The following is a 20,252-nucleotide window of genomic DNA, read 5'->3' on the forward strand; positions in this document are numbered from 1 at the left end:
AATGCTGATGAGGAATAAAAATAAATGCTAAAAGGAAGCAAAATTAAAAGAAATATGTTCCATAAAGACATTAAGACATGCTGATACATTAACATTGAAATGAAAGATAACATTTAATTGAGATTTAAGTATTAAATTGTATTTTATTGATTGTTTTAATTCAGTTAAATTCGATTCAAAGACACTTTATTGATCGCAAAAGGAAATTAAATAATTAATCTACTTATGCCTTTGCTTTTAAAGTTATACTGCTTTTACATTTTTAATTTTCTGTTAGATACTTTGAAGCTCTTTGTAGGTTATTTCTGAAATGTCCAAAATGAATATTTACTGTTAATATTTTTAATTATTATTACTACTATTATTAGACTCATTTGTTACCATTTTTATGCCAGGATATCCACAGATTATGTTTTAAGAAGTGTAATTGGTGAGTTCAGAGTCTGAAATTAATACCACAACAATAATAATAATTTTATATACAATAATTAAGTTTTTCTTACTACTTCACATAATTTTTCCTGGTTTTTCTACTTAAACATGTCTTTGTTTAAATTTTGCCTTTTGAAGCAATTATCATTGTATTATTTAAAAAGTATGCTATTAATATTACTATAGATAGTTAGAACTTTTTCAAACAACAAAGTCTTTGTTGTCACTTAGCAAAATTGTTCAGTTTAAACATTACAGTTAAATAAGCAGAAGTAGTTATAACAATGCATTATATAAACCTATATGTTTAAAGGTTGTATATTTAGAGTTGTTGTAAATATGCTTCACACTAAATACATTTAAGACCATCATAAAATAACTAATTACACGTGGAGTTATGATATTTCCTCCCACTAAAGTGTGCCGTATACATTTTGCGTTTAACTCGTTTTTGTTCGGAAAGGTGCGACATATTTTCTCACGCACCCATTTTTCACTCCCATATGAGCAGGTAGAGTGTAACCCATATGCTGATTTAAACAATGCACACACTTTATTTTAAATCTCCGGCACGGCACGGCACACCCTCGCCCTTTGACACACATGCAGCAGGTTTAAGCCTTGCCAAAAAAAAAAAAAGAGAGAGAAAGAGAAAATTTGCGCACGGGCGCCCATGTGGCACACTCCGTGGCTGTACATTAAAACAAACATCCCACGGAAGCAGCCAATGGCAGCCGATCCTCGTGCAGAGATGCTGAGACGCGGAGGGGAGGGGGCAGTTTAGGTGGGTGGGACAAACAGCGGCATAGAAAGGGGGATGCTGCAGCCCCGTCCTCCTCATATCTCTCTCCACCCAGCCCTAGAATAAAATCCACCGGTGACGTGCGCGCAGAGAAGCACCCAGCAGTATGTGCGCGCCCACGGGAGGGGCCGATAGAAAATGGCGAGTCTGTGCAAAAGGCAGCAATGCACGATAGAGAGGCGCGGCTTTCGGCAGGAACTTGACTCTTGGAGGCACAAACTCATTCACTGTGTAGGTAAGCCCGCTTGGAATAGTGTGGACGCGTGTGTGTGGCTGTGGTGTGTAGCGGTGGCGGTGTTTTCCTCCGGCTGCCTCAGCTGGAGCCTGGACAGCGCAAAACCGGCACCGTAATGTGGGGTGGCAAACCTAATGGCTGTCTCTAAAGCGCTTTTTCTCCTTTTTGCGTGGCGCTCTTCGCCTCCTACCGGACCTCTCCAAAGGAGAAAAAAAAAATGTATTCAGCCGTAAGTTTTCGGTTTCACCCAGAACCCGGTCCGGGTTCTTTCACCTGCCGCCGCTGCATTTGCGACCTTTTTAATTCCGTCCCGTTGCTCCAGTGAAAGTTGCATCAATTAGAGGCAATTTGAACTCGTTTTCCTCCTCGTAGCAGTTTATTTATTGTAGCTAAGCAGTGCAGGTCACGTGTGCACATGGAGCTGCGCTTCAGCCAATGGCTGACCCGTGCCCGCTCACGCGCGCCCCCGCACAGAGTTTTGTTGAGAGGGCGGTGCGCTCGCGCTCCGTGTCCAAACAGGAGGACGCCCCCCTCCAGCTTCCCCCTCCTCCCCTGCCCTGGAAATCGGCTTTTGGGAGCGCGCATTGCTGCATTGGGGGAAATGTCAGTGAAAATCATTTTTAGGGGTGAAGTGATCTTCAGGCACACGTGGCTTACAAGAAAAACACAAAACCAAAAACACAAAAAAATCCCTTCTGGGTTTGCTTTTCTTTCTTTCTTTCTTTCTTTCTTTCTTTCCTTCTTTCTTTTTTGACAAAGACTTGTTGATGGATGCAGTATGAAACTCTGTGGATTAGATTAAATTAAACACAAGTGATTGAATAAAAGTAGAGGTGTGTGTCAGTCTTTGTCCATCCAAGAGAGGAAAAAAGAAAAGAGCGCAGGGGTTCCCGACCTTTTCCTGCTCTGCCCTTTGCTTCTCTTGGATTTTATTTTGGGAGGTCTTGCCACCCTAATCCTCAGCCATCTTTCATCTCTCAGTTCCTCCCCATCAGATCTCACTTGCATTATGTATTTCATTAGCTCTGTTTAATCCGGTTACGGTGACTTTCCCTGATGTTTTGGTGAGATTATAATCCAAACACTGATCTCGCTCTCTTGTCTCTTCACTCCTAATCTGTGGTTTGGGAAGCAGAACCCCCCGTGGCTGATGATGATGATGCACGGTACATTCACTGCTTATTTGTCGACATATTTCAAAAAATGTATTTCTGAGATGACGTGCGAATGGGTGAGATGTTGGTGTTTGAAAGTGAAAGTGTTTTTGGGAATCTGTGACCTTCATTTTACGTGCTGCAAAATGTCACAAGTGCAAGGAAAAACAAAACCATTATTTTGCACTAATCGGTCAGCTGAAGTTTAAAATTGTCCAACCTTCAATTGGTTGACTCTCCTAATGTGTTTAAATGTCACCATGTTTGGTGTTTAAACATAATAGACAGTAATTTAGTATGTTTTTGTGTTGGATTTAAAGCTTCTAGATCTATCAAAGCTGTTTTTGTTTCCCTCACTTGTCTGTTTGAAAACATGGAAAAATCTTATCAGTGTACTTTTATTTTTATTATTTGTTTTATGGCCGGGGCCACTAAAGTGTAATTTCCTGTTGGACATTTTTTCTTTTCTTTTTTTTTCCATGCAAATATATATATATATACATATAATATATATATATACATATAGCTTTGGAGAAAATGAAGAGCCCACGGCTCTGATTTCTGAACTCTTCCTGAGTTAAAACATTAGTATCGTTGCTTCTAAAGGAATATGAACTTGTTTTCTTTGCATTATTTGCATCTTTTTTTGTTATTTTGACCAAATAAATATGACATTTTTGCTTGGATTTTTAGAGACATGTTGTCAGAAGTTCATAGAATAAAAGAACAATGTTCATTTTAAATCAAACATATAAAGAGAAACTTCTCATTTCAAGTGGTCTTTCCAGAGCTGTATATATATATATATACATATATCTTCTCTGCACTGCCTTCCTCCTTTCATTTTAGTGTGCTGTGATTAGTGCTGTTTAAATGATTTAGTGGGTCACTGGGTTTGTGTTAACAGGACCTAAGGATGACTTTGGTCCTCTTAAAAAATGCACTGCTCAGTTTGAAGGATTGCCACACGCACTTGCTGGCAAAACAGGGTGGATCATGCAACCAGTGGGAAAAATTGTTATTCAGCCAATTCAGTGTGATTTGAAGTCCCTGCAGGAGCGAGGTTAAAGTACTGCACATGACATCCTCTACGGTTAAGTGGAGCTCCAATATGACGAATACGCTGCAAGATATCTATTGTGCAGCCTTAATCCGTACAGTCGTATCAGAGTGGTACCACAGGGTGTTCCAGTACCACAAAGCCCAGTAATGAACTCGCAGCTGGACGCTCCGGCCTGTAATCGCGCCGTGTGTGAAGCTCAGGACTCTGCTTGTTGACGTTCTCCGGTTTGTCAACCGTTGAGGCCGAGAGCTTCAGCGACTGCAGCAGGTATCGGTGGTGGGATTGAAGCCCGACATGATGTTTGTTTGAGAGCTAATCTGAGGTAGTGAGATTAATGGCTAATCCAGGTCTGTTGAGCTGAAAGTCAGAGTTTTCTGGATTAACACACAGAGAAGGTTCTGGTCAACATTTTGATTTAAGAACCACCTCTTCTTTATTTACTTTTCTATAAAAACTGATGGTAAATAGATGATCAAATAGCTAACACTGTGATTCTTTAGCCTGGAATTGTACCAAATACTGATTTATTTATTTTATTTAGCCTCTATAAAACTCATTGAATTAATTTTAATCTGTAGCATAGTTCTAACAAAGCTCACAAATTTAATTCCTCACAAAAAAAAGAAGGTAAAATATTCTACTTTACCAGGCCTTCATTGTTTTTAATTGAGTCACATAATTTTCAGCATAAGGATTATTATTTATACACATTGACTTAAATATTACCAAAATCTTATATTTCTTGAAATACTAAGAAGAATAAAAATAAATAAAGTAAATATAAATTGATATAAATAAATACATTTAAGCTATAGTAGGATAAAAGAAAAATAAACAGCTCAATGATAAAACACATGGATAAAAAAAACATCATTTATTTTTAATTGGATAGATTATGATTCATATTTGTAGGTAGAAGTTACACAACTTTATGAACAAATAAGACATTATACATATAAATTTTATATATATATATTTTTTAAATAAGATAAGTTTGCTCATTTGGTTTGTCCACCAAAATCTAAAAGAAACCAAAGATTTTGACCTTTTTAAAATGTTTTTAAAGTCAGACTGTTGAGTTCAGCGTTAGCATTGTAGTAAAGTAAAAACTGGATTCAAACTTGAATTTTTGCTTCAACACAGAAACATTTTTCACCACAAATCTTAATGATAGTTAAGAACTTTTGTTTACATTTATCATGACAATTATAAACATCTCAACTTTACTGCTATCTGCTGGTCAACACACAAGTAAGTGATGTTTTGCTGTAAAAAGTAAATAATGTTTGATATTTAAAAGCCTCTAAAATGTCTTTTTATACAGGATGTAACTGTAAAAGTTTATTTTTACATCTCTTTTGTGCCATTGATGTTCTTGCGAATGCCACGAAGCGTACATCTCTTACTTCTCCTTATATTTACAATTTATGCACGTTTCCATGCCGACAAACCCTGGGTTTAATTACTGAACATGCATGTTAGAGAAATGCAGCGACATAAATGGACACCAGTGGCATGAGAACACATTTATGCAGGTATACATTTACTGGGAGCCTTGTTATTAAGAGTGGTGGTGTGTGAGATTGCAGCTTGTCGACACATCGAGTCTTGTTGCGCTCGCCGCGCGCTGCACCGATAATAAAGTAGGGCCCATATACCAGAGAAAGGTTAACATTATTAGTTGGTAGCAATTATAGTCAGACTGCTCATTCCTGTGCCACATATTCTGGGTAAGAGAGTGTAGCTAATTTGATTGCTGCAAGGTTGTGGCAGTGCTGGAGAGAGACGGGCTGTGAAGGAGAGGTGTGAGTGGCAGATTGGTTTTTTACTCGCTGCACTTCACCAAACATACTACGACCGCCTTGGGTCGAGATCCTGAGAGCAGCAACAGTTTGGTCTTGCTCTGATTAAAGCCTTAAAAGAAAGAGACTTATTATGCCTGGATGTCTGAAAGTTATTAGTCATGAGTTGGAATTTCAAGCTGTGATTTGACTGCAAGGTTTTATGGAAAAAATAGACGGAAAAAAATGTTGGCCGGTTTAGGCTTCTGGTTTCAAGGTTTTTAAATGTGATGGATTTAGAGGTGGGTGACGTGGATTTAAAAGCTTTTTCAACATATTTTAACAGTAAAAGTGAGACAATAAATCAATTAATTGCATAATAAATTAAAAGAAACTCAGTCATTTTCATTTGCTTGATTTATTGTTTTTCTCTTTACTCTCTATTTTTAGCAAAAACTAGACGACAAAAGTCTTCATTTTGGTGCTTTGGTCTCAACAAAACCTTTTTTTGAAGGATAGTTTTGTTTACAGAGACTCATAATTAATTTTGTTGCTTGTGTTGTTGTATGTATTTGTTTTGGATATTTAAAATGTCTTCCAGTTCCTGTCTTTAAATGTTCATTAGAATTTAAAGTTTATTGATATTTAAGAATGTGTTCTTGCATTATTATGCTAATATATTACTTGAAATTGGTCTCAAAATAACAATATTATTGTTTATCGCAATAAGTACTGGAGCAATTTATAGTCCGGCAATTTGTTATTGTGACAGACAATAAGAATTATTTACTTCTTATTTAGGTAACTTACTATGACTGCATTGGGCAGCTATTATTATTATTATTATTATTATTATTATTAGCCTCACAAACACAAATACTGCTCTTGACAAACAAACACATTTATAATTTGCTTCTTTAGGACACAAGTCACATAAAAAAGTGTAATTTGTATCACTAAGCTGCTCACAGTAACTGCATTAAATCGTGTTTTAAAATGTCTGGATGTTTATTGATAGTTAAAAACAATTGATTACAACAATACAGAGGGTATGTTAAACATCATGTCAACGATAAAGACAGAATCTTAAAACAATGAGGAATTTATCACGATAAATGATAAACTATACCCAACTCCAGCTAGAGAAGTTACTGCTGCACACTGCTGATCAGCTGGGTGGAAAAAAGCTACTATAGGTCTGTTGTAATGATCAGTAAATCAATTAATGATAAATTAAAACAAGCTCAATCATTTCAAGGGTTTCCTTTTTTATTGTCATACCAACTTTGCTTGTTTGTGATGTGAAATTCAAACTCAAGTCCCGGATTAAGACATTTAATGCATAAATAAAATAAAAAAAAATAAAGCAAGTTTGTGATATTTAGATATGTATATTTATAAAAGTGTCTGTGTTTAAATAATTTCAGATCATTTATAATTTTTCTGTGTTTCAACCGAAAACTGGATGATAAAAGTTTTAAATCTTTGGTCTCAACCAGCTCTATTTTTTCTGCATCAAATTAATTTTATTTGTTGTTTTTGTTTATTTTCTATAGTTTAAAATGTCTTCCAGTTAAAGTGTTAAATGTTCATAAAAAATGTAAGTTTATTGATCTTTGAGAGAATGTGTTCTTGCGTTGTTACTTTAAAATGGTTTCAAAACAACATTATCATTTATTATCTCTTTTACCCTGAGAGGCCAATAGGCTTCTATAATTTCCTCTTGCTCTGTTTGTGAAAAACCCAAACAGTCATTAAGCGCCACCCATCACTATTAAGGCGTAACAATTTAAATCTATGGTTGCCAGGCTACAAACGAAGCGCAGAACGGCTGCAGCATAACTAGTTAACCAGCTGATATCGGCTCCTTATGCTGTAGAAAGAGACGCAGCGATCCGGCTTTTTCTGGCTCATAATGATTTCTGGTTTCCTTTGAAGGCTGGCCTGTCAATGCAGAGTTTTGACTTGAACTTCTGCTTTCAAAGGAAAATAAGAAAGTTAAAATTTTGGAATTTTAAGGACAACAATTCCTATAAGTAACAAAAAAACCCAAAAACTAAATCAGGCAAAAGAAAAAGTTTCCAAATCAGTTTCTGAAACATCAATTTCTTTCCAGAAATTTTACTCAAGTAGCTGTAGCGATACTTAATAATAAAATTACTCAAATAAAAGTAAAAAGTACAACATAGTAAAAATACTCCTAGAAGTACAATGTTTTAGAAAAAGTTGCTCAAGTAAATGTAACTTGAAAAATTGGCTAATAGCAATAAATTAATCTGTATTAAGTTATTTTAGCGCCATTAGATGTTGCTTTTCTTCCACCCGTTGCTTTCTGCTTGTCCATCAACGATGTGGAGAAGCAGAGATCCAGGAGGAAACTTATTTCAGATCTCGTTTTTAGTTCACAATCCGTTTCTCCCGACTGGAGGTGAAGCTCCGAACGTAGATGGACTGATAAATGTAGAGCTTTGCCAACCACTTTACTGCAGATGTTTATATCATTCTCCACACTTCCATCACTCAACAAGAAACTTCGATACTTTGGGTGCGTTCACACCAGCTTTGTTTAGTCCGCTTTAATCTAACTCCAGTTATTTGCCTAGAGAGCCTGGTTTGTTTCAGGATGTGTGAATACACAATTGATCTCTGATTACATATTGAATTCTGGTTGCAGTTTTCTGGTCAATCGTCTATCTTTTAAAAGGCTGACATGCTGATTCCGATTTTGGCCAATCTCCCAAAATTAAGGAAATCGTCACCGATAAATCGGTACACCTCTAGTTTTCAACAAGCCTTATTCTCGGTTCGATCAAAGTGAACTCTGGAGCGGTTCGATTGTATATGTGAACGCAAAGCGGACTGGAGACCAAATCATTCTCCAGTCCTGTTCCTGTTTTCTCCAAAAACAGGAAGTGGACTACAGCGCAAGGCATTCTGGGTAAATGCAACCAAAACCAACGCCCAAGTCTAGCTCATGTTTTTATTTTTTACCATAGACAAAAGAGAAATTCTACAACCGCGAAAATCTGACACCACTCCATTTTTGTTCACATTTTGTGAAGAAGGAAGTTGTGCTCTGAGTTGTCTTCAGAGGTTTTTGTGTCACTTCCTTCAGTGGTTCTGATTCAAGACAAGGAGGTGAACAGGTTCTTTAAAGGGTTTGGTTCGTTTGACACAATGCAATGTGAAAGCAAAACGCACCAATTGAAAACGTAACAAATGTTGTGGTTTTGGTTCCAAATCGAACAGAGTCTGTTGGACTATAAAACAAATTAAAATTCCTCAGAGAAGCTGACTCTTATCTGTTTCATAGTCACCAGCAAACCGTGCACTCTACACTGCAAAAACACAAAATCTTACCAAGTATTTTTAATTTAGTTTCTACTGCAAATGTCTTATTACACTTGAAATAAAAGAAACTAACTTACAAGTAACTTTTCAGCAAGTTATATGAGGTTAAGTCAATAATTTCTTAATATTGATGAGAATATTTCCACTTTCTACCAGTGGAAAGTGCTAGTTCCACTGGTAGATTATTTCACTAAAACTTCTTGTTAAAATAATCTTCCAATGGAACTACAACTTTTTCATGAATATTAATGAATTATTGATTTAAAACAAGCTCATATGTCTTGCTGAAGAGTCATTTGTAAGTTAATTTAGCCTTATTTCAAGTGTACTAAGACATCAGAACTGGAAACTAAACCAAAAATACTTGGTAAGATTTTGTGTTTTTGCATTGCAGTGTGCACAGTTTGCTGGTGACTATGAAACAGACGAGAATCGACTCCTCTAAAGATTCGGTTCTCGACTGGAAAAATGTGGACTGGCCCCTCAAGTGGAGGAATTTAAATTTGTTTTCACACCTGATAAACCAAATAAATTTGGTAAGGCTCTGTGCTTTTGCAGCCATGCTAAACCTTCTCGTTTAAATGTCTTCTATTTTCTTCATCCTGAAAATATTCCATATAAGAACTGCAAGCCCTCAGCTGATTGAACCACTGAAGCTCCTGTTATTACTGTAAAATATTGAAAACTAATCATGTTTCTGCAGTGGTTCCAGGTTTGTAGGTCACAGGTCTCAGCCAGCTGTAAGTGCTCATCACTGTCATGCCGTTACTGCGCCGGTGCTCTGAGCTTCCAGTTAATTTCCTTCTGTTTACTGATTAGTGAATTAGTTGGAGGGAATTCAGGCTAATTTTGCAGGTTGAAAGGACAGCGTGGGCTGTAATGAAAGCAAATGCCTCCTCTAATTGTGGCTGAGGTCTAATGTGCAAGATTATCCATCCTGGTCCTAAAGGTCAGCAAATGAACGGATCCTTCTGATTTATTTCCGTTTATCTGCCCGTGTATCTGTCGACGGTCCCTCGATTACCCGCTGCGCTCTGCGTCCAATCCTCGTCTTATCAAGTCGACAAAATCCCTCCATCACGCCTCCCTCTCGGAGCAGACAGCTTTTATTTCAGTAATGGACAGATGGACGCCCCGAGAGAGCTGCCAGCTACTTTCTCATCTTGCTAATTCTTTTCAGGGGCTTTCTGAGAAGAAAAACAAAACATGGCACATTTATCTGGAGCGGGTGTGAGCGGTGCGCCCGTTTGACCACACCGGATGCCAACACTATCAATCTCTACATGCACCTCTTCATTACATATGTACACACACACACATGCATGTACACACACACACACACGCATGCGAACTGTGATCAGGGGGCCGATCTCTGCCAGTCCAAAACCAGACAGACTGCTCTCTTCGGGGGTGGGTGCTGGGTGTTGATTGCAATCTGGGTAAGAGCACCACTGGCAGCCGGCGAATGTCGACAGAAGGTGTGTGTGTTGGGGTGTGTGTGCGTGTGTGTGTGTGTGTGCGCGCGCGCGCCATGCATCAAGCGTGCGGCCTGCGTCGGCTGCAGCGTCCTGCGTCACATTCAAACATGCTAACAGATCCATCTGAACCGCCAGCAGGACGCAAACATCCATCGCTCCGACTGCGTTTCATCCTCCCGTCTGAATGTGCTGAAACTCTTTCATCTTGTTTTTCTGGCTGCTAAGAAAGCATGACAACTTTAAAGTATTTTTGAGATAACTGGAAGGCAGCTGACTTCCTAAAAACAGCCTTCTGGCAGGGCGCTTTTGTTTGCTTTTTTTTCCCTTTTAATCCCCAAAATAAAGCCGGCGCTTTGTTATTTTCCTCCCCTGAGACCATTTGCATGGATCTGTAAACATAAGCTTAGAGGCTAATTATCGTGTGTGACCATCTTTAGCAGAAATCTTTATGCTATGAGAAGATGTGATGTTGTTCTGGCCTGCACAGGGCTGGGCACTCTTGGAGCAATTAGATAAATCTGCCCACACTTTCAGAGTAACTTCATCTGCAGCAGATCTGATTTAAAAAGTGAGATTTGAAAAGTAGGAGTTCCAGTGTCTGAAAGGAAACCTTTTCAGTAGCTTAAGACTTTTGATTAGCACAGCATGATACTTGTGGTGAAGCTGATTTATGACGAAAACATTTGTTCCACTTTTGTTCTCCTTTAAAGAATTTGTTTTCCTTGCTGGTTCTGGCGGATCGGCCGGTTTTCGGCATCAAGGTAGCCAAAGTTTCAATAAGCTGAAGTTTCAAAGTCGATACAGTTTTCGGTCGTATCTTTCTTTCTGTTTGAAGTCGTTTTAAAATAACAACTTATGTTACTTTAGAATAATTTAACTTCTTGTTTCAAATTGCATGAACAAAATTTCTGATCTGATAATAAATTTTATTAAACATCTCAATGAATTCAGCTCAGAAACATTTAGTGTGAACAGAACATTATCCTCAAGCAATTAAATAAACATTTTCCTTAATAAAACACAAGAGTCAGATCAATGTAACACTCTTCCACCTCAGGATACAGAAACGAGGCGCTAAGCATTCTGGGAAATAGTTCCCACTCCTGTCTTTTTCTTCTTTCAGTTTTTTAAGTGTTAACCTAAAAACTCTTGTTTATTAAACTCTTGGAGGTTTGACAAAATTAATAAAAAGTTAACAACTTACTGCTGTAAGTTTATCTTTCACAAAATCACATTCAGGTTCAAAATCTAAAACTTTAAATTTATTTGACTTAAAGAGTAGAAGATGGAAGCCCCAACCAAATGCTGTTTTACAGTGTGCCCTTCCTGTCTCGATTGTTGGGGTTACTAGATGAAGAACGACTCCGACTCTTTTCTCTTGCTAGACAAATTTAACTGTTTTAAATATTTTTGCTCTTGTAAAACAGACAGTCATGGTGTTAAAACTGAAGTTATCAAATGTCTGTTAATGAGCTGACTGACTACATGAGCAGACAGCCTGACTAATTAACCTGCTGATGTCAACTTGTTTTGCTTGTGCAGGAGCAGAGCTGCAAAAAGAGATAATATTCTGCATAATAAACTAGAAACGGACCAATCCTACAACAGAGGAGCAAATTTTCACCTAAAAACTCAAAAAACTTAATTTCACAGATTTGTAAGAGAAAACCTGAATATTCTCTGATGTAGAAAAGTTGTAAACTTGTAAGAAGAAAATGACAATTATCCAAGATTAAAGGCAAAACTTTACACTAATAAAGATATTTTCTGACATTGTAAAGTTAGAAATGTGAGAAAAAACCCAAAAGCTTTCTGAGATTAAAACGTTAGACAGTAAAACTGGTAGATTATTTTATTTTCCAAAGTGTGAGCAGAAGATCTTTTTAGTGTCAAAACGAGATTTTGTCTCTTTCTTACAAATTTCTGCAAACCTTTAGTGTGCTGGAGAATATTGTAGTTTTAATTTTGTAAATTTATAACTTTAAGCATGGAAAATTATCCCCATTTAAAATGACATCTGAGAGTGTATACTAAATTTGAAATAAAAAATGTTTCTGGTAGAAATTTATTCCTCCTTGGAGTAATGGGGACCAAATGGGGACAATATTTACATTTCTTTATTCTTTGTTCAAAACTAATACATCTGAAGCCTGCATAGAAAATATTTCCTCTCATTTTTGTTCCTTAAAAATAAATCATAAACAAAAATCAGGAAAAGCCTAATTGTAGAAATGTGCATCTCTACAATTACAGTTAAAATTTAAAGGGTTTGCTAAATTAATAAGTACATTTTCTGATTAAATTATTAATGGCTGTAAAATCTGTATTGTTTTATTTCATAGGTAGATGTTTGTTTTTAATACGTAGATACTTTCCTGCTTTTTATGCCTGTAGTTGTTTTTACTCTCTCACTCCCTGTCAGATGAAACCTTTAGCTGTTCAGGTGTGCTGAGCGTGCCGTTCTCTCCCTTCCTCCTTTTTCTGCAACCTGCGGGCAGAGTCCTCTATTTCCTTAAACTTTGTACACAGTGTCCCAACCTCAACCCAAAATTTTACGTAAGTCTTCCTTTGTGCTGCCTAAGCCTGCGGCTGCGTGAGTTACTTTTGTTATGAGAGCTACCTGACCTCCTTGGTACAAGTGCATGGACCCATGTGGGTTCATGCATGGCTAGGAGTTTGTTTGGAGTACACACACACAATAAGGCAACACACACACACACACACACAGAGAGAGAGAGAGAGAGGGGACTCGTTGGGGGTGGCAAGGTTTTAGAGCAGCAGGAATGTTTACCGAGACCCGCCTTTAGTGAATTCCTTGCACTTTAATAGTGGCAGCTTTTGTGTGCAAGGTCATTTTTGAGCAATCTGCCTTTCACAGCGACTGATTAAAGGCGCAGACCAACAGAGGTGTGTGCTCTTTGCACTCCGGCCCTTTAAGAGGAGGAAGGAATCTAAAACATTGAACTTAGAATGTTGTTTTTTTTTTTGGAAAGCGAGGACATTTTGTTCCCTCTTCACCTTTGCCAGGAGCGGCGCAGGGGTCAAGGCTCACGGCTAATCTGCTGTAGTTATACGGCTAACCTTAAGAAACACCTTATTATTTTAATATACTGGGAATATCTTCCCTCCTTCCCTCCAAATGAAGCATTAATGGAATTAAAGCGTGCCATTCACATTTAATTAATACTAAGCAGCACCTCGGCATTCGTCATTATGGGGAAGCGGCTAATGAGATAATAATGGGGAAGAACAGTTGGTTAAGCAGTGGTAAGCTGTGGCGTTAAAGGGGCAGACACACACACACACACACGTGTACAGAAATAAGTTTGGTTCTGATTCAGACAGAATTATTTAGCATTTATGTATTGGATCACTAAAACAGGAGACTAGAGGTGAAAGGTAGAGAACGTGGGGTTGCAAAGGTCAGGAAGGTGTAGGTGTGTGATCTGTAACGTCTTATGTCATTATTAACATTGGAACTGATGTCAATTTTAACAGTGGTGGCTTTAATCATAACTATACCTCCTGATTCTAATAATAAATCTAATTTAAACAAATGTTGTGCTCAAAATTAGAATCATTTTGATGTTAATATCATGTAATAACTCAAATTGGTTTTAAATGTCTGGGTTTTTTTAAAAAAAAAAAGAGTTTTACATTTATTTAAATTTTATTTTGTTTTAATAAAAGAGTATATTTTTATACTGTAATAAAATATGCTAAAATATTTCTCATTGTGTTTATAATTACTTTTATGTAACATTTACTATTATTATTATTTATTTTATAAGCAGATTTTACCAAAAATATGTACAAAATTCGAATTTTGGTTGTAAAATTTATATTTTGCTTATTTTTATACTTTCATTTGGCTTTCTAGGGTTTCTAAAAGCAGCCTGAGCGCTTAAAAGAACACCCAGATGGTTTTTGGCAGTAAATTAATGTTTTATTTTTTCTTTTCGTTTGGAAAAGTAACCATTTCAAAAACCTTCCAAATTAGAATTCACTGCCCGTTACCTAGCAACCACAGCAAAGCCCGGCCCATCACCTGGCAACCCAAGCTGAGTTCCAGCATGTTTGGTCAGCAGGTTTTACTGCTGTATGCTCTGTACAATGGCTGCTGAAATAAAAAAAAAGTTTTGTTCTTGACTTAACATCCAGAAACCATTTGCTGCATTCTTATTGGTTGTACAGGAGGCTCTACTTCTGCTTTTCAAAGATCCACAGTTGTAAAATCGTGCATTTGTTTGGAGCTACTTTCATTTATGAGTGTAAAGGTTGAGTTGGGAGGGAATGGCCAGGAGCAGCTAATTTGGATTTAAAGTGACAAGAGCCTCTAAAACATCTCATTCTGAAAGTAGGCAGAACTGAACAGATTAAAATCTCATTATCTAAGAAAGAGTTTATGCAAAAAATGTAACGAACATGTTTTGTATAGGTCATAAACCCATCCTGACTAGTTCAAGGAAACACAATAGGTCCATAATAGGTCACCTTTAACACAGACGTTTCTGCCGTTCTGTTGTCTTACTCCTTACAGGCTAATGCTAACTGATATTATTGAGTTCGTTGGTTGGAACACTAAAATTATTATAAAATAATAAATAAACCAGAAAATCTGGTATCTGATATCCACAGAATAGTAATTAGATGCGATGTCCATGGGTCTAAAAGAAAATGCGCTTAAAAAAATCCCGTGGTTGTTATAATGTGATGTTTTTGGTATTCTGTCCTGTAAGGCGATGGCCCGTCGTTCCTTAGACCCTTGAACATATGGAGCGTTAAGTCTGTACAAATCAAGTTGATGCCCTCTTACAAAACTGTTGTCACAACTAAATACTGTAATCAGCTGCAGCCTGTTTCACCACACACTGCTGTCACTTCTAATACAACAGAGCCTGTGATTTTAACAGAGTGCTGAATAGATGAAGTCAGGTTCGGACTGAATGAAGGATTAAGCACTTGTTCATTATGCACTGTTACACAATAACATGTGATTGATATTATTATGGTAACGCTGCAGAGATGAGGATAATGATGCAGTCTGAGGTTATGAAACGTTGAAATGTTCTAGTGTCGGATTGACGTTTACTGTAACGACGCATCGATCAGGCAAGCCTCCACACGAATTCTGGGAAAAGTAGTTTCACAAAGACAAACAAATCGGTGACTGAGAGAGAAATAGTGTACTGAACGCGTACATTTTGCTCTAGAATCAGAATCGCTCTAAATGCACGTTGGGACAAGCCATCGTTTTCCATTGCTGGCCTCTTTGTACTACAGATGAAATTCAGAGAGCGACATCAAAACATTTTGTAGTGAAAGTGCCTGGAATCATAACGACGTCTCAGATTTCTTTGCTGAACATTTTGTGTTCAGTTTTCATTGAACGGTGACAGCTGTTAATGGCACCACGTGTGTTGGCTAGGAGGTCCCTCTTGCTTTTTTCCCCTCTCACAGTTACTTTGAACAACGGTGGATAAAATATTGAGAGCGTCTACGGTTTATTTACTGAAATCAACAGAATGTCGCCGTTGTTTGAATTTACCAGATAATTCAGAGGTTTTGTGAGTTTCACAAGCTGGCTGTGCGCTGACAACGGTCGCTGTCAGCGCTGTTGAGTCCAGTTTGATAACCTGCTAACTTAATCACTCGAGGTGCTATAATGGATGCTGGAAATGAGGGAAGGTAGTATTGAACAGAGCAACTGAAATTGTTTTCCATAAGTTGTTTTTTCAGGTTTGTTCATGGCTTCTTCTTGTTCGAGTAGAGCAAATTTGTCTGTGAATGTAACACACCTGGTTGGGGCTCGTAGACGGCAGTATTTATAAAAGTTGGAAATAGCTAGCTTAGAAATTGACCCGTACCTCGTGTTGATCAAATCACAGACTTCACCTGAATTCACACCACATGATTTATATCAACATATCAGAAACAGCGTTTTCCTTTAACCTGGAGCAGCATTAAATACAAACAAAATGTGACTCTAACCAATTTTTTTTCTTACGTGCTAAGCTACATACCGGTGGGGTATGTTTCCATGGTTACGGGTGGTTAGACGCCTACCTTCGCCTTATTTGATATCTTTCTCATCATACTTACTTTATATAAGTACGTGAACGTTAATCGTCTTACCTTGTAAAAAGTGTTCGCTGCAAATCCTCGATTACACCGACAGCTGACAGTCATCATGATTAATGGCTGCTGTCCAGCATTTTTACTGTGAAATCAACTAAATAGAAGCGATATTAGCTTACAGATGTCTGTTATACAGCTTTAAAGCTGTATTCGTCCGTCATGGCGGGGTAGGCGGAGTTCTGGACAGCGTGACGTCACGTGTAAAGGGTCAACACCGTAATGTGCGTCCACATAGACTTTGAATGTAAACCAGAAGCTCCTGATGCTCAAATCGGCTTCGTTGTGATCGCAGCATTAGGAGGAAGCAATGTTGCTTTCATTCTGCTTTTTTCTTTTTAGTAAAACACACACACACACACACCTGCGTGGACACATGATGGATGACGTTTGCACAACAAATGACATGGAAACAATAGGCAGTTATTTGCAATTCAAACACTGAAAGGGACCTCATTATGATTTCGCCTTAGACATGAGAGTTCTCATAGGAGGCGGCACACACCTAAAACATGGCTTCTCTACTTTTGTTTGGCTAAATAAAGAAAATTCTACAACTATACCTCACCACAATACATTAAAGATCTGCTGTTGTCATAGTAACCCTCCAGATCTCTCAGGTCTTCTGGTTCTGGTTCTGCTCTGCATCCCCAGAACCAGAACCAAACATGGAGAAGCAGGATTCAGTGTCTCTGAACCACAAATCTGGAACAAACTTCCAGAAAACTGAAAAACAGTCGAAACAGTGAGTTCCTTTAAATCCACACTAAAACCCAAATGTTTAGAGTTGATTTTGAAACATAATTAATAAAGCATTAATCAACAATACATCACTTTCCAAAATGTAATGTTTCAGTTATTGACTGTGTGTAACCAACATGGGAAAATGGAAATGACTCAACAGAATTGATTATAAATGATTAAATTTTAAGAAAAAAAACAGTTTGTAGTATTTTGTTCTCCTTTTAAAAAAAACATCAATTAGTGTGTATACAGCAAACATTAGAGACTGCAAAAGGGGGTGACCTACAAAATAATTAATTGGATAATAGAACGAATAACAGCAATAAAACCTAAAATAACCAACCAAACAAACTAGGAGGTATACAGTAAAATGAATACATTCATTGGATGTATACATTTTTTAGCACTGATGACATTAAAATGATGACTGTTTTGAAAATCATGATATCCTTGTAATAAAACATTTGTTTGTTTTTTAATATTTCTTACATATTCATGTATCATAAGGCTATATGGTCACAAAGTACTAGCATTCTGTGTGTAATTTAAATTATTTTGTTTATTACTATCTGAAAATTTTGCATGCTCTTTATTTTGATTATCATTTGAGTTGGTTGAAACTTATACAATGTAGTAAAACTTTAACCCAAAAGAAACATTATACCTCTAAGTAATCTCCTACTGAGTTGTAAATCCCATTTCCTTATAGTAGCCTGAGACTAGCGTGGGCGTGGGCGGCGTTTTTGGGGGAATAGAAGTCGGACATTTTAAATTAGAACTATGGATTCAACATGTTTTAATGACACAAAACTTTCAGTGAACTGTGAGAGCCCTGGTGGAGCCAGCTGCACATTTTCCATACAAAAAACAAAGACAAACCATCTTCCTGCTGCTACTTCCTGTCATCTTTTTTGTTGTTTTTGTCAGTAGTAACATCCGGCTGTTGATCACGTGTCTCGTGTGATGTGAATAAACTGTTTAATTGAAATTCTTCTTTAAAAATTGTTTAGACAGAGTAAGTTTGTTTAAATTATTCAAAATACATTTGTTTAAATTCTATAAATAAATAATTGAAACATCTATTTGTGAAATACATCTATCTTAATATGTGACAGGGTTTATTTTAACAGTATTATAAATGTGACGTTTGTCATAATTTGTTTACTTATACTTTGAATTTATTTTGTTTAGTCAACAGGTTGTTTCTTCAGACATTTATGGGTGTTTTAAGGTCTGCTATGCTGCTCTTGGCAGTTGGTGGTTACCATAGTAACCAGTAACTGTCAGCTCCTCCCCCCCTGTTTTTTTCTGTTGCCGTCGGTAACTGTGGGGCAGAAGCTTCTGGACTGATGTTAACCACCAACTTGATTTCCTCTTTTGATAGAATAACTACGGTGAACCTGAATGTGTTTGCCTTGAAGCTGTCAGCCTACTGCACCTGAGACGAACGTAGAAGGGTTACAAAAACGTCTGAAACACCTAGTCAAGTAAAATTTTATTTATATAACACATTTACAAAAACCTCAGCTGACCAAAGTGCTTCACAACAAACACAACATCACAGGTAGATGAATTATAAAATAGAAAGTAAAAGTAAGTTTAGTAAAAATAATAAGACAATCTTCCGTCCTTTTCCTTTACTTAAACTAGTGTTGAAGGCCACAAAGAGTAGCGCAGAAATCTTAGTATTTAAAAACGTGGTTTGTTTTTCCAATCACAATTTGGGCAGTTTTCCAGTCTTTTTAGAGATAACGCTCATCGGCTTTTACATCCAGTTTAACGAGAGGAAGTAGCAAAGATGTATGTGTATGATCCATGAGGAAAACCCCCGGGGATGTGGGATGTAAGAGGAGGATAAAATATGCATTTTTCCAACCTGCTGGTGAAGTTACTCCTCCCGTAATGAGCTCAGTCCTGTTGAAAACATCACTGAGCATCTCTGCGTGTTGAAACTGAAACAGCTGTGACAGGACTGGCAGCGGACGGCCCGCTCCGAGTCTACTGGCTCAGTATATATGCAGTCTTTAGCTTTTATGACTGTACAAATTTCCTTTCTGTGTTTTTCTTTTTTTATCTGCCTCTGACATCCTGTCAAGACGAGCAGCACATGGAGAAAATGCTGCGAAGGAATGGAAGCTGTAAAAGCCCTGAGGAGAAAGTAGCAACCTGCTTTCAGTGCTCTCCCAGTGTCTGTGTCATTTCGCTGTCCTCTGATTGAGTGCTTTTATTCGCTACACTTTTTGCCTAAAATAGTTCTTTCTTTCGTGTCATGATTGAACAGCAGCAACATAAAAAAGATTGTTTGTGTGGCTTTAAAAAAAACAAAAAAAAACATATCCCCATGGAACATATAAAGCTGTTTCCATTACAAATGCACACAAAACTTTGCTAGTGTTGGAAAACAAAATACAATTTTGCAATTTTGGTGTTTACATCAAGTAAGAAAAGCTAACAAAATCACCTGAATAAGTTTGTTCACGCGATAACTCATTTAAAAAACATGCTGTGCCATCCTCCTCCTCCTACCACTTCCTGTCGTCTTCTTTGTGGTTTCCACCTGTAGTAACATCTGGTTGTTGATCTTGTGACCTGTGTGGTGCTAAAAAACTGTTTCAATTGTGAAAATAAAAAAAAATTCTAAGAAAACCCTCCTCCTCATCCTAGTGACAAAATGAAAATTGAAATTGCCAAGTTTCCAATAAGTAAATTTATTTTTGAGATGTCAAATTGAGCAGCTATATGGTCAGAGTTACATTTACTTGAGTAACTCTTTAGAAAAAAAACAAAACTTATAGGAGAACTTTTACTACCCTGCACTTTTTACTTTACTTGAGTAATTTTATTATGAAGTATTTCTACTCTTACTTGAGTAAAATTTCTGGATTTTCTACCCACTGAATGGAAAACAAACATGTTTTAACCAAAAATTCACCAGGCACAGAGACACAGCTGCAGTTTTTGTTAAAGTTTCAAAAGTTTTTTATTGTAGGAAACTGACTTGGATTCAACTGATTTGTTATTTTTTCTTATTGTAATTTTGGTTTTTAAAATTCCAAAATTTTTACTTGTTTCATATT

The 20,252-nt window shown here is 37.1% G+C and overlaps 1 protein-coding gene across 1 annotated transcript in view; it reads left to right on the forward strand.

The window, feature by feature from the left end:
- The first annotated feature begins 1,171 nt into the window (after window positions 1-1,171).
- Window positions 1,172-20,252, forward strand: part of lcor (ligand dependent nuclear receptor corepressor) — a 100,869-nt gene continuing 81,788 nt past the window's right edge. Inside the window, exon 1 of the mRNA XM_044114770.1 lies at window positions 1,172-1,469. Coding sequence (XP_043970705.1) covers window positions 1,373-1,469 — 97 coding nt within the window. The 5' untranslated portion in view covers window positions 1,172-1,372. The remainder of the gene's footprint in view (window positions 1,470-20,252) is intronic.

The sequence above is a fragment of the Gambusia affinis genome, linkage group LG04 (genome assembly GCF_019740435.1).
Source record: "Gambusia affinis linkage group LG04, SWU_Gaff_1.0, whole genome shotgun sequence".
Taxonomy (NCBI): domain Eukaryota; kingdom Metazoa; phylum Chordata; class Actinopteri; order Cyprinodontiformes; family Poeciliidae; genus Gambusia; species Gambusia affinis.